The 15615-nt window shown below is 41.0% G+C and overlaps 1 protein-coding gene across 1 annotated transcript in view; it reads left to right on the forward strand.

Annotated features, from left to right (window-relative positions):
• The window catches only part of DNAH5 (dynein axonemal heavy chain 5), a 291972-nt gene that overhangs the window by 212273 nt on the left and 64084 nt on the right, over positions 1-15615 (forward strand). Inside the window, 6 exon segments of the mRNA XM_023513078.1 lie at positions 1465-1696; positions 2795-2909; positions 3163-3339; positions 5167-5370; positions 8564-8743; positions 12287-12424. Of these exon segments, the coding sequence (XP_023368846.1) occupies positions 1465-1696; positions 2795-2909; positions 3163-3339; positions 5167-5370; positions 8564-8743; positions 12287-12424 (1046 nt within the window).

The following is a 15615-nucleotide window of genomic DNA, read 5'->3' on the forward strand; positions in this document are numbered from 1 at the left end:
CAAGGACATTTTCAGAAAGGGGGTCCTTCCCTGAGCACATCCCGTGATGCCAGAGAGCTTAGCACTGTGCCGGGGATGCAGAAAATGGTGCAACCATTGGGCTAACACTCAACCCAATTTCTTTCTGGGCAAAAAAATGTTTCCAGTGCTTAGACTTAAGTGTCCTAGAATTTGAATTTTTCTTTGTTTTGTTGCTCATCTTATACACAAAAATAGGACTTCTGATTATCTTAATTTACTGCTGCTCAGTGTATGGTAAACTGCATGTTTAACCACCAAAGTGATGAGCACTTTCTGTTATTTACACCAGCGGTTCTCAGCCTGCGGGTCACGATCCCTTTGTAACAATGAGACTCAGACCTCCAACCCCTCAGACTGTTGGAGGGCTGGACTGCAGGCCCCAGGACGAGTCGGCTGCTAAGCAGGACAGGCAGCAGCGGCAAAAATACCCCGTGGGCCGGATAAATGTCCTAGGTGGGCTGCATGTGGCCCGCGGGCTGTAGTTTGAGGACGCCTGATCTTGATGTATTTGCTGACGGTCACCTGTTAGACTTTCTCACTGCGTCCCTTGTCTTTCCTTCTTGTTCTTATTGGCCATGTATCTTTTTACAATCCTTATGCACGTCGGCTGTTTCTTCTAATAAAAAAAATGGTGGTAATAATTTTAACGGCATGGCGCATAACCTTGTAAATTCTTTGGGATTGAGAGCAAGTTTCATATTCCCCTTCCATTCTGAGGCATCCTTGACTGTGGTGCCTGTCGCAGGCATTTGGGATACATGTGGTGATTGACTGGCTGATGTTATAGCCTATTCGTGTAGCAGGAAATATGTCTTTGAATTGCTCCCCTGTTTGACACTGTGGGGAAGGTGACAGTCTCCACCAGGAGATTTTTAGCCAAACATTTCTAAAGAATGCTGTAAATTAGGACTGACCACAAATGGCCAGCTGCCACATTTAAGAACAAGATGACCCAGGCATAGCACCGTATAGTGAGGAACATTTCCAAATGCCAAATGCAGTCAGAACCTGGGGGAATTAAGGCTATGACAGGTTCTAGGTAAAAAACTAAATGGGATTGTTAAATACGAGTACCAGGTGGGCACTGATTGCTGAGTTATTTGTACCATTTTGTCCTTATGTAAACCATAAAACAGGTGGGCTGCTGCCCGGAACCTGCAGCTGTGCAGAAGAAACTTCTTTGCATGAGTACCAGAAAACAAAGAATGATGATAGCTTTAAAGTATTTTATAGTTTTATACATAAAACAGAAAATAAAATTGTTGATGTTATAAGCCTGGAGCCAAAAAGGCTGACATAGATCTACCTAGCTGGGGCTACAAAAATAGTATGCAGTCGAAGAAATAGCTAAGTCTTAAAAAAACCCAAAAAACAGTTAATTAAAAAAAAAGGCCATTCACATTCATGTGTGTGTTTCCCACCCTGTCATCTTACTGTTTCTAGTGTCAGAGCACTTCCTCTCTTCCTATGATGTGGACTGCAGTTCGGAAACTAAGAAGGAGGTGGTTCAGTGCATGGGCTCCTTCCAGGATGGGGTGGCCGAGAAGTGTGTCGATTATTTTCAGAGATTCCGACGCTCTACCCATGTGACGCCCAAATCGTACCTCTCCTTTATCCAGGGGTATAAGGTCACATATAGAGAAAAACACGAGGAAGTGCAGACCCTGGCCAACAGGTGAGTGTGAGTCCAGATACAAAGTGGGGAGGGGGGAGGCAGGGTTCTCAGCCGGGGGCAGATTTGCCCCCCGTGGGCAGGTTGCGATGTGTGGAGATGTTTTTGTTTGTTACAGCTGGGGCGGCAGGGCAGGGAAGGGGTACTACTGGCATGGAGAGGGTAGAGGCTAGAGATGCCGCCGAACATCCCAGAGTCATGGGGCAGCGCGCGCAACAAAGAATTATCCCACCACGGTGTCAGCGTGCAGGGGTTGAACACCCCTGCTCTACAGCCTATCTGGAGGGTTAGTCCGCGGTTCCTAAGAGCTTTATTGCTGCCCCAAAGGGGAAACTGTTGCCAGGGTTTTAGGTGTCCTACCATTTTATCACAGGAGCAGTAGCTCTGGAAGGGAGTGGAGAATAGACATCTCCCCCTCCGTCCTCTCTGCTGTCTCCTTCTACCCTTCTAAATGCCTGAGAAGAGCAGGGCTACTGCAGGTAGGCACTGCTGAGGGTATGCCCTGCTTCTCTGAGTTTGTTCCCAATTTCACTGCCATGCCCTGTGCTTTTCTGAATGTCAGATCTGCCAGAACATGGCCGAATCAGCCAGGGTAACAATGTGGGAGTGATTGCGCTAACTGGCTCTGAGGGCTCCCATCTTTAAGATCACATTATTTCAGGTTCAGGCAGGCAGCTAGTTCCTAAGGCTGTTCTGATGGCTTTAGATTTCTTTTTTTCTTAAGCCCCAGTTTTTCTTTTTTAAACGTCATTGTTCTCTTTTGAAAAACAGAAGTTATTTATTTTCCTTCTTCATGAAAAAGCTTTAAATATTTGAAGTCTGTTGTCAAGTAGCCTAATGTCATGAGGATGTTTCCTGCATGAGGCTGATTTCTGAACCCTGCCCCGTGGTTCCTCACTTCGTAAAGCGTGTTGCCGCAGATTCCCTTCCCACGTGGGGTCTCTGAAGAAGGCAGATGTTACTTAGATGCTTCTGCCAAGCCTCTTAAGTTTGCTGTTTGCACACACCCATTCTTCAGATATTCACTCGTGGACCATTCCTTGGAAAATGTGGCCAAGCACCACAAATTTTAACATGGCTCACTTGGATTTCCAATTCTAGAATGAATACTGGCTTGAAAAAGCTAAAAGAAGCTTCGGAGTCTGTGGCAGCCCTGAGCAAAGAACTAGAAGTCAAAGAAAAGGAGCTACAAGTGGCCAACAACAAGGCTGACACGGTGGGTGGACCTTCACACCTGTGCCACGTCCCCTTGGAATCCCCAGTTCACAAGTGTTGACAGTATGTGCATGTTCCCTAAATTAGAACCAGGAAGTATAAATGATTTATTTCCTTTGGCATAAAATGTTCTTATTATATGTATGAGAAATTGGCGAGGTGGACAAGCACTGCAAATCCAGGCAAGGATGAGCATTTTCAGCTGGGTCTTTGGTAATTTTTGACCCGGTGCTTTTTGCTGTATATTGAATTAGGTCTTAAAGGAAGTGACAATGAAAGCACAGGCTGCAGAGAAGGTCAAGGCGGAGGTTCAGAAGGTGAAGGACAAAGCCCAGGCCATTGTGGATAGCATTTCTAAAGATAAAGCCATTGCTGAAGAAAAATTGGAAGCAGCCAAACCAGCATTGGAAGAAGCAGAAGCTGCATTGCAGGTAAATCTACGTGATAGAACAGACACCAGTTTTAGGGCCCAGGAGGCCGACTAACGCAAAAAACATCAGCACTAAAAGGAAGTGTTCTCCATGACGCTGGGAAAATCATAGCAGCTTTCTGAGATGACATTTCCTCACTCATTCATTGGAGGCATCGGAATAGGTGATCTGTAAGGTACAACTTCACTATCAAGTAGCCACATAGAGAACTGTTGATGTGTTGTAGCTCATTTAATGACAGAGTTTGGGGCAGGCTTCCTATGTGATTAAACAAAGCAGTTGGGTGGCAATAACAAAAACAGTGACATTTTAAAAGACATTAGATTCTGAGAAAATACAATGAGTCTAGTGGACTGGATCATACTTTAAAAGGCTGGTCTAGGTTAGAAGACTCAGTTCATACTCAACAAGTCCCAAGTGCATCCAAACTGACCTTTTGGCATCAGGTTACATAAATATATATATAAGATATCTTGTGCGGAGAATGTATTTCTATCTCAGCACTAACCTGACTTTAACCAGGTCCAAGCAAAAATAAAATCTACCTCCAGATGTTAAATAAGTGTTATATTGCCAGGATGTATAGAAGATTATGGAACCATCATATTGCTTTGCCTGCAAAGAAAAGAATTTTATACTTAGCTGAAACAGGTTGATTTTTAGATCTGTCCTTCCCTTCAAGTCCTTTTTACCTGGGTCCCTAACTTAGCATAATTCTTTTTGAAAATTCCTTCTTAAAGGTAAAGTAAAAAGCCCTTACATCTTATATGACTTTAATTTGACCCTGCTTTCCCCACCGGCTGTTATTCTCTTTCCCTTTTTTATGGACAGACATCTGAAATAAAGGTCTATCTGCCACTTCTGGATCTTTACCACACATTCTCCTTAACTTCCAGCTGCCGGCTTTTCACATATGCTGGCCCATTCAAACAAACCTTTTCAAGGTGGACAGTTACATTTTTGATTTACTAAGTTCAGTGTTTTATCTTTTTTACCAGTTCTTAGAGAAAAGATTATTAGCCTCAATGAGAAAGTCATTGGTTACTATCACTGGTTATCTCTGGATGGGAGGGATGGAACACAAACCAGATGGAAAGTTTTCAAGACCTGAAGGGACTGAACACATAGTATATGTCTTAGAAATAGGACTGTGTCCAATTCTTGTACTTAATGCTTATATAACACATAAGTCCATGAAGACTTTGAGAGTTTTCATCAACCAAACAGGTCAATGTGACTATTCAATAATTTACTTGATAAGAGTAGTAGCAATGGAATGGAACTTTCTGAGAGAGCGCTTAGCAAGATTCATTTCGCTCAAGTTCCTTCATTTAAAGGTCAGTTCCCAGCTAAGAAACCTCTAATTATTCAGTCTGTCAGCCCTGCGGCTACCCTCTGGTGACAGGACCCGGTGACAAGTCTGAGTTGGTTAGGAGAGAGGTGGACTCCTGACCTACATAGCTAATGAGCAAAAAGCACTGGCAATATTGTATTTTTCCCGGTTTCGAACCCTGATAATCGACTTATGTGCTGAGTATTCTTTTTCTTTCTGATTACGCTTTTCTCTTTTTTCTGGCACAAAGTGGACTGTACAGTTTTAGAGAAGTCACAGGTCCTCATCTGCTGGCCAACATTTCTCTCCTCTTGTTGTCAGTTTAAATAGTAAAATCGTGAACTTTGGGACTTTGGGGGGTATTAAATGGGCTCTGCATCTGATTTAGAAATGTTTTGTGTCCTCTGCTGAGATGGCAGCATTCAGACATGGAAGGCTGGCTTGCCTGCACGTTCTTATCTGAGATGGGCTGACGTCCGCCTTTCATCCCCCAGACCATCAAGCCCTCCGACATCGCCACGGTGCGCACGCTGGGCCGACCCCCTCACCTCATCATGCGGATCATGGATTGTGTGCTGCTGCTGTTTCAGAGGAAAGTCAATGCAGTGAAAATTGACCTGGAAAAAAGCTGTCCCGTTCCTTCCTGGCAGGAATCTTTGAAATTGATGACTGCAGGGAACTTTTTACAGAACTTACAGGTTAGTAGTTCAACAGTGATGGGCTAAGGGAGAATTCCATCTTCACTGGGGTATCTGAGCCCTTTAATAGAAGATGTTTTTGAAAAGAATTCTTTCTGCATACGTATTCTTCCCAGTATAGAATTTTCTCTTTAAAATATAAGACATTGTAAACATTAGAGCCTCTTTCAGCAGATTTTAGTTATATTAAAGCATCAGTGGGGATATATATACTTCAATAAAGTGAAAAAAAGACATTTGAAGAAGATTACGTATGTGTATACAAAGGTGCACACATATTCACGTATTTATATTTTGCAAATCTTGGTAGAAAGGTTCTGGCAATCTTAATTTACAGTTTTAAAATTTTATTATGAGATAGTACTTACATGTAACAAGATGTATCAATTTTTTTTGCAGTTTTTGGCAGGGGCTGGGTTTGAACCTGCCACCTCCTGTATATGAGGCCAGCACCCTTCTTTTTTGAGCCACTGATGCTGCCCACAACATGTATAAAATTTAAATGTACAGCTTTATGAATATTTACGTCAGTATATACCTATCAGTGAACCCTGAAAGACCCTAGAAATCACTCCTGTGTCCCAACTCATGCAATAACTTCCCTTCAGATAATTATTATTCTTGTCTTTATCCAGATAATGAGGTTTTTCTGTTTTTGAAATGTGCACACATAACATTGTACTGTATGAGCTCTTGTTTTGAGTTCTTTCGTTCAACATGTCCGTGGGATTCATTCCTATTGTTGTGAAAGATAGTATTTCTTTCTTTTCTCATTGTTCTATGGCTCTCTAGCACACTGCGTGTAAATATACAGTTGTGTGTGTGGTAATGTTAAATAGCTGGTTCTTCAAGGAGGAAAGAAGAAAAAAAACAACACCTAAAAAAGATCGGAATTTGAAATATTTGCCCTGATGGTGTGTCTGCTCCCACCATGGCTATTTTCAAGCTACCAAGATGATGCCGCTGCAGGTGGAACTGGGAAGCGCTACACTGCAGCTCGCCCTTCATAGTATACCTCCCAAACAGGTTCAGAAGACCCACGCGACCTGAAAGCACAGGCAGGAGTCAAAGGGTAAAATAGTACAAAGTAGTGCATGTTGACTACCTGTTTATCTTCGTTTTAAATGTAATTTAATTAATTGCAAGTTCTATACAGTTGCATTTTTTACAGTGGCTGTGTTTAACAAGTCTGTAAAATTCCTGAAAATTTAACAGCTATGTCTTACTAGCACCAGTGTGAAAGACTATATTTTGCTTCAATTTGTTTTTCCTTTGTACTGTTGCTGAATCTTTTTGGCTGTTATTACATTTTGGCTATTACAAATAAAGCTGATAGGAACATTGGCCTATGGGTCTCGGTGGCAGTGTGTCTGCATGCATTTCTATTGTCTTTATATCTGGAAGAGGAATTTCTGGGTCTCTTACAAATTTTATCAGCTTTGGTGAATAGTGCCAATGAGATTCCAAAATGGCTGTGTCAGTCTGCACACTCACCAGCAAGGTGTAAGTTGCTCCACACCCTCACTATATTGTACTTTCAGTTATTCAGATGGGTCGGTGGTAGGGTCTTCTTGTTCCCTTAATTTGCATTTCCCTAATGACTAAGAACATTATCTTTTTATAGGTTTATAAACTTCTCGAGAAATTTTTTTGTTAAGTGCCTCTTGAGGTCTCTTGTCCATGTAAAATTTTTTTTATCACTTTGTAGAACTCCTTAACATATAAAACATGACTAACTTACTTATGAGTTTGCAAATGCCTTCTGCTGCTTTCTGGGTCAGTGTTCAGTCTGATAATGGTGATTAGAAGTTGTGAAGTTCAATGGAGTCAAATTAATTTATCAATATTTTCCCTGATAGTGTTTTCTGTGTTCTATTTAGGGGATTTTCCCCCCAGTCTAACACGGAATAAATTCTTCTATGTTTCCTTCTGGAAGTACTATTGTTTTGTCTTTCATATTGAAGTCTTGAGACAACTAACTGGGTACACACAGCCCACGTCCATCTCCCAAGCTGTAACTTCAGTGCTATCCTTCAGTCTTTGGACCACATTGCTCAAGTGATGGCCATTAACCTCACAGCAGCTGTGACAATAGGTAGCTTATAAAACTAGTGGAACATATGGACTTGTCCAAGTTAATTATAACATGAGACTCTCTGCCAATGACTTTGGACTTTGAACGGAATCCCAGCAGGTGACTCCAGGTTCCTGCCTCACTTACCTGGGGCCGAGCCCTGGCTCGTGGAAGCTTCATTGCTGTTGGTCTTTCTGTCACCTCCCTGATGTTCTTCTGGCTTTTCTCTGGCTTCACTATTTTTCAAGTCCCATAAGAGAAATTTGTGTTAAATGAGGTCTGAACGAGAGTGTGTTCCCCTCTGCATTGCATGATGTGTTCTGTGAAGGCTTATGTTATTAAATTATTTAGATGCTAAATTTCTTTCTATTTGGAAAACATTTAATCAAATCATCTTCTTTCAAATGATCAAACACCACTTTTAAAAGATCTCAATTTCGTTGTTTGGTCTTCTTTTTTTCTGATGCAGGAAGGCATTCTTAATTCATTTCTGCTACTATTTTAAAATTTTATCCCTTCAGCAGATAATAATTCTCTCATATTCTTGATAGTTCTATGATTAAAAATTAATTCATCACCCTCCAGGCCTAATGTCCAGGTTATTATCTTCACATTTCAGGTGAGTTTAATAAAACCTCTGTCTGACTACATTAAGTACTTAGTTACTGATAAATGCTAAATATTTGTGTCCTCAGGCTGAATGCACCTGTGTATGTGTTTGTTTTTCATTGGAGATTTTATGGGTTTGTGATTCATCTATTTAGGATTCATGACAAGCAATTTTTATTGCTTTGGAAGTTCTAATAACTGTAATGGTATTCATCACCTGAATAGTTTACTCTTTCCTTGGATCCCTGTCTATTTATTTAGGGTTGATATCTCTTTCCTACCAAAGACAAAGTGTACTCTAACCGACTTCTTAGCTGTCATTATCTGCGGTGCTTTTGCCTTTAGAACTTTTGCCTAATATGCTGAAATATTGACAAAATATTCACGTGATCCCATTTATCCACATGTGGTTGTTTCAATAGATTCAATGGCATGGATGGCATAGCGTGAGTAGTACTTCCTGGAAGGAAGTGTTTTCATTGTTTTTTTCTTTACTTTTTACATTCATAGCAATTCCCCAAAGACACCATCAATGAAGAGGTTATAGAATTCTTGAATCCTTACTTTGACATGGCAGACTATAACATCGAAATGGCTAAACGCGTCTGTGGAAACGTGGCCGGTCTGTGTTCCTGGACGAAAGCCATGGCGTCCTTCTTCTCCATCAACAGAGAGGTGCTGCCTCTGAAGGTGAGCCGCCTGGTGGGAGTGGGTGAAACGTGCCCGGGAGGAGTCTCCGGCTCAGCTGGTCCTGTCTAGTCAGAGTAGCGCAGGTACCTTCAGCCTCTGGTGCGACTGTCCACAGGCCTACAGGGAGGGCGAGCGGCAGAAAGGCTGAGCGTGCCTTTCTCCTCTGTCATGCCACAGTTTCATGAGCCTTTAAGCTTGGGCTCTCTACGAGGGGACTAAGTCCATACTGGGCTGCTGGGTATTTTCCCTCCCCAGTGGTTTTCTTTTTTTTTTAAATCTTGAAATCTTTAAATATTTTTTATTAGGGCTACATAATAGTTATATATATTTATGGGGGTACATGTGAAGGCTTAATACAGGTGTACAATGCGTATCAGTCAAGTCAAAGTAATTGGGGTACCCATTACCTCAAGCTTTTAGGAACATTCCAGTTCCATTAGTTATTCTAAAGTATGCCATAACTTACTGTTTATGGTCACTTTGGTTTGTTTATTATATATATTATGTTCATATATACATGAACATTGGTACATATATACATGAACATTGGTACATATATATTGAGTACCAATGGTACATATATATTGAGTACCAATTAACCATTCCCACTTTATCTCATCACCCTCCCTACCTTCCCAGCCGCTGGTGACCATCATTCCACTCTCTGTCTTCACGAGAGCAGGTGTTTCAATCTTTAGCTTCCACATGTGAGTGAGAACTTGGGAAGTTTGTCTTTTGGTGCTTGCCTTGTTTGACTTACAGTTCTCGGATTTCATCTAGGTCATTGCAAGTGGAAGGACTTCATTCTTATTTATGTCTGATTAATATCCCATTGTGTATAGGCACCACGTATTTTTTATCCATTCATCTGTTGATGGACAACATCAGAAGGGAAAATCTTTTATTTGCTCCTAGAAGTGGGAGTGCCCTCCTCCATTCTTATAAGCATCCAGCATCTTGAACCACTCAGCTTGGCAGGTGGTCTATTGCCTGTGTCAGATAGAAAAATACACATGGTTACATAGATCCTACATGTTCACTGTGTAGGGAGGAGTGGCAGATGGAGTGAGTTATCATCTAGTGATGCTATTGAATATATTAATACATATATTCAATTAATTATCATCTAGTGATGCTATTGATATATTAATAAATGCAAGACTGAGGCCAGGCTTGGTGGCTCATGCCTATAATCTTAGCACTCTGGAAGTCTGAGGCAGGAGGATCCTTTGATCTTAGGAGTTTGGACCAGACAGAGGAAAAGTGAGACCCTCTCTACTGAAAATAGAAAAAATTATCTGGGCATTGTGGTAGGCACCTGTAGTCTCAGCTACTCGGGAGGCTGAGGCAGGAGGATTGCTTGAACCCAGGAGTTTGAGGTTGCTGTGAGCGAGGTTGACATCATGGCACCATAGCCTGGGGGACAGAGTGAGATTCCGTCTGAAAAAAAAAAAAAATAAGAAAGAAAGCAATGTAGACTAAGGCCTCTAATTTCACTTATTGCTGGAGGGGCTTCACTTACCAATTCCTGCTTCCTAAGTGAGGAGAGATCACAGTCACTCGCTGAACTTCAGGTGGAGCCCCTTTGATGCTAATTCGGAAGAAACAGTTGAGGGGCTGTGCACTTTCATCTTGCAATCCCTGCAGATGGGCCAAATGACTTCCAGTAGTGCAAACGTTCTAACAGGCATTAATTGCTATGATAGCAACTTGGATTCTGTTTAAGCTCATTATAATGAGATTTCTCTTTGATAAATTTACGAAAATTGTGTATTCATCCTTGCTTTAAAAAGTAGAATCTTAAATATTGGACACAGGTAATAACAATGACAGCATCTATTGTTTATTGAAGTTTTGGTATGTGCTGGCTATTAGACTTGGGGTTTTATATATGTTATCTTCTTTAATCCGCACCAAAGACATGGGTGATAGTTTTCAGTTATTTTAACAGAGAAACTGGGGCTCACAGGGTCTAAGTAATGTGCACAGAGCTCTAGAACTTCTAACTTGAGCAATGAAGTCTGAAGGTTTTTGGTTAGAAACTGTTGAGAGCTTCATTTGATCAAAATGTTTATGTTTTGTGAATAAAGCACTAGAAATTGTTCACAATCTTTGAGGCTGTGATAGCATGTCATTAGTAGGTTACTGTAAATTATATGTTGTTTGACAGAGTGGCCTGACTTTTCTTTCATGTTTGAGCTATAGGAACAGTTGCAGCTTAGAGCACAGGGGAGAGAAAATTGTTACACCATTCAGCTTCTTTTTAAATGATAACTTTTATAGTGGCACTTTTGCCCGTCACCAGGGCTAGTCAATTATGGAATTCTGACTTTTTCCTTAAAGACTTATTCTGCCAAAATTTGAAAGCCTGGGGTTTTGAGATAGAGAGATAATTTATCTCAATTAAAAAAAATAATTATTACTTCTCTAACACCTCAGAAAAAATATGGTTTGTGCTAGTGGATCTGCTGTTGCAGTCAATTCTGACATTTGTAGACTTAAAAGAGAGAGACTTGATTTCAAAAAAATTCTTTTAAAGGACCCGAATCCCTGTAAACATAGGCTGTTTTTCAAACTTCATCTTTTGCTAATATTATTGCTTTTGATTACGTCTTTTGCATCTATTTTTAGTAGCTTTTTAAAAACAAGTATTTTTTGTTGGCCATAGCTCAAAGTATCAAATCTACTTTTATGGAAAGGAAGGAATTCATGAAAACCACGGGCACAGCAACAAGACCAAGACCGCCCCACCCCACAAACCCATCGTGAAGACACCCCACAAACCCACCGTGCTTTCATATTCACCAATAGTCACATTCTGACCTTTGTTACTTGTCCACATGATGAGTCTTGCGAGGCAGATAGCTCTACATACTCGGTTTCCCCCTACAACTCTTAATATTATGATATTCAATAATTTGCCTATACATATTTAAAATTATAGTGTTCTAGTCTAAAGATGGGTGAACTATGGCCCATGGGCCAAATGTAGCCTACTAGTTGTATTTGCTTGGCTCATGAAATAAAAACAGTTTCAACCTTTTTTTTTTTTTAATTTCTTACAGCATAACTATGTACATTAATGCAATCATGGGGTACAGTGTGCTGTTTTCATATACATTTTAAAATACTCTCATCAAACTGGTTAATAGAACCTTCATGTCATTTTCTTAGTTATTGAATCAAGACATTCACACTCTGCTTTTAGAGATTCACTCGTACCCTTGTAAGATTAACCATAGAGGTGACCCCACCAATCACCCTCCATCAACCTTTTTAATAAATAAATCTATGATAGCTCTGATTTTGCCTCTTCGCCCCAGAAGCCTGAAATGTTTGCTGTTGGGCACTTTACAGAAAAGGTGTACTGACTTCTGTACTAATAAACTGTGATTTTCACATTAAGATTTGGTGTTGATGATGCAATTTGAAAAGAGGCTGAGAAAAGGTACAAACCTGTAATTCCGATGAGTTATCAGATTCCGGCACGTGGGATGTTTGGAGGTTTGCTGCCACCTTTTTCCCTGTGTGCACCCTGTGTAGGCCAACCTGGTGGTGCAGGAGAACCGGCACGTCCTGGCCCTGCAGGACCTGCAGAAGGCTCAGGCAGAGCTGGACGACAAGCAGGCGGAGCTTGACGTGGTGCAGGCTGAGTATGAGCAGGCGACGGCTGAAAAGCAGGTACCTGTCCTTTGTCACGGGAGGGACAGTCACACACTTACACAGTGATTGTAAGCCTTGTTCCTTTTCTATTGTTACTCTGAAAATGTTTGGTTTTTAGGGGGGAATCAGTGAATTTATGCATAATACATTCATAGCTCATCATCCCTCCCTGAGTCCTGGACTTGGTTTCTAATAGATGCCAAGGGCCTTTCATGAGATGGCAGGGTGGTCAACCACAGTAAGCAGTCAGTTCAGGAACATAACCATTCTGAATTTCCTTATTAAGGATATGGTGATGATAAGAGCATCTTGTGTAGAATTTTTTGTTATATTTTTCAAATTCTGTCTTTCCACATGACCTCATTTAATCTGTGAAATGGCCTTGCGAGATGGGCAGGGTGTCTGTTTTTCTTCTCATTTTAGTGGAAAGGAACTGAGGCTTAGAGAGGACAAGAGACTGGATCCTGGTTGTGGGGAATCAGAGGTACTGTGGACTAGACCTTGGTCTTCTGATATTAATCTGAGGCCTCTGCTGGGTCAGTGTGAATGACCGTATGGCTGTATCCCAGCGACAATGATCATCTACAGCCGTCTCAACCTATGCACACATTGCAGCCTCAGCACACTTTTGGAATCTAGGTTTATACATTTTCTATTAGCTCTTTATTTTCACTTATACTAATGGCAGCTCCACTGGGGCCTCTTTCTTTCTGGTATTTGTGGCAGAGTGAACATAAAGCTGATGTAGCTTGAGCTTCAGGGTCCCTTGACTTGCAGAGGTCCTGGTGAGTGCTGGGGCTCCGAAGTTCTTGGGAATTGTAGAGTGTGACGTTTCCAGGTTATGATCAGCAAACATTCCCATGCCAGTGTTCAGGTAGAATAATGCCTAAAGAAACCTCAGAGGAAAGGCCCTGCGTTTCTTGCTACCAGGACTTTGTCATGATCTTCTCCCTTACTTTAAATACACACTCACTTTTGTATTTTATATTTGTAAAAATTCTCTAATGATTTTTCTTAAAGTGATCTCCCCAGATTATAGATGCTTCTGGCCTCACCAAACCTGTATCTGCCTCTGCTATACTCTATATTTGATAGATAAGAGCTAGATTCACCCTACTTTTCCCTGATTTTATGAGATTCACCCCTGGACACATTGAAATTCTTGAACTGTTGGTCTCATAGCCCCAATAAAAGTCTCAATAAGAGTTTAGACTAACATTTTGGTTAACACTGGATAGAGAGTGTATGGTATTTTCTCTTAAAGCTAAGTCTTCTAAAAGCAAAATAACAGCTTTTTAGGAGTTTTTTTTGTTTGCAGTTTTCGGCTGGGGCCAGGTTTAAACCCGCCACCTCCTGTATATGGGGCTGGCACCCTACTCCTTGGGCCACAGGTGCCACCCAGCTTTTTAGAATTTTTAAAGAAGTAGTACTTATATGCATTTATATTCTTATGTTCCATAAAATTCACTTACATAAGGAGAAAATTAACATTGCAGTTTGAAAGAGTGCTTTAGAAATGATGAGGAAGGCATGTCGATTTCTATTATTTTGGGTGCTGACTTAAATGAGGGAGTTATATTGAACACAGTGAAAATATTTTATGCTCCCATTTTATGTGTTTAAATTTTAGCATTTCATATTGATTTAGTTAATAAGCTTTATTGTTTCTGAGCGTCTTCTATTTGTGAGGTAAATAATCCTGGGACTACACAGGAATTGTTACTATAAAAATTCGGCTGTAACTTGAAAACTTGAGTTTTAACAAATGTCAAAATTTCTTTAATTAAAAAAAAACCTGGCCACGGGCTCACCTACTACCAACCCGTGAATCTGACCTTCGGTCATTTTTGTTGCTCTTTCCCCTCCAAAGAACTCCAAGACTGTTTCAGGGACTGGTGGAGCTCCCAGAAGGCCCGAGAAGGGCGTCAGGGCATCATGTCCTGGGTGTGCATGGTCCCTCGGACCTTTGTTTAGGGCCCAGTCTGCCCAGATCTCCTAGGAGTGAGGCAGCTCTCTGGACCCATGAGAGAGCTGGCCTGAGGAGGGGCCCTACACAGGGAACCCGGGGAATTCTGTATGCTTGCCCTGGCCAGGCTCAAGCACAATCTGCTTCTACTTCTTCTACTCCCATTCACCCATCTCCCTTCCCCTATATCACATTCCCCCAAAGGCGCCTGGGCTTTCAGAAAACAGAAGCCAGGAAGGGAGAGGCCTGGTCATTTTTTCTATGTGGTTGGGTGGAAGTGGGGGCTGCAGAATCTAGGGAAAACAAATCAGTATTAAAAGTATTTCATAAATTAAAAGTTTTTCTGAATAAATGGTGTAGAATCATACTTCTCAGCTGGTGTCATTCCTCTAGAGGGGAAATAAACAAACAAATATGAGGGGTGCAGACAAGTGGGGATGTAGCTTTCCGAATAGCTTTTAATTTTTTTACATTAACTATAGGAGAAAGAAAAACAGAAAGTAGACTAGGGAAAACTGGGTATAAATAACTCACTTGTGAAAGACACTGTATTATGTTATAGTTACGAAGCAATTCAAATTTGTTGTAGAAACTACGTACAGGTAACCCTGGACGTGAACCTGAATACTATTTTATCCTTCATTATTCATATCTTAACACATGCCTTTGTATTTTACATGTGTTTTTAAATCATTATAAGAGGTAATTTGATAATGCTGTTTTATAAATCCAATTTTTAACTTAGTAATATACTGGGATCATATTTCATGGTTACAGAAGTTTTTTACAGATGATTTTTCATGGGTTCGTAGTATTCTTATTCATGGTTACACCATAATCTACATAAATGATTTTGTACTGTTACACATGGAGCCTAGAAGAAGGCTGTCTGGAAAGTATCCAGCTGTGTAATATCACATGCAGCATTAGCAGTGGCTGGATGCTTTCTGGACAGCCACCCTGTGTATTTGTTGTTGTTCTTGTTGTTACCAGTGAACATCCAGCGAGGGTCGTGTAGCTGACTCCTTGTCCACTGCCATTTTATTTCATAAGTTTGAATTTTTGTAAGGAGGATTAGTGGTTGTAACTTAAACAGAGAGAAATAGAGCCATTGGTTTTTAAGAACTAAGCACTGAGGCTCGGCACCTGTGGCTCAAGCAGCTAAGGCGCCAGCCACATACACCTAAGGTGACGGGTTCAAATCCCCAGCCGGGCCCGCCAAACAACAATGATGGCTGCAACC

The sequence above is a fragment of the Otolemur garnettii genome, unplaced genomic scaffold (assembly GCF_000181295.1).
Source record: "Otolemur garnettii isolate 467f Iridium unplaced genomic scaffold, OtoGar3 scaffold00033, whole genome shotgun sequence".
Taxonomy (NCBI): Eukaryota; Metazoa; Chordata; class Mammalia; order Primates; family Galagidae; genus Otolemur; species Otolemur garnettii.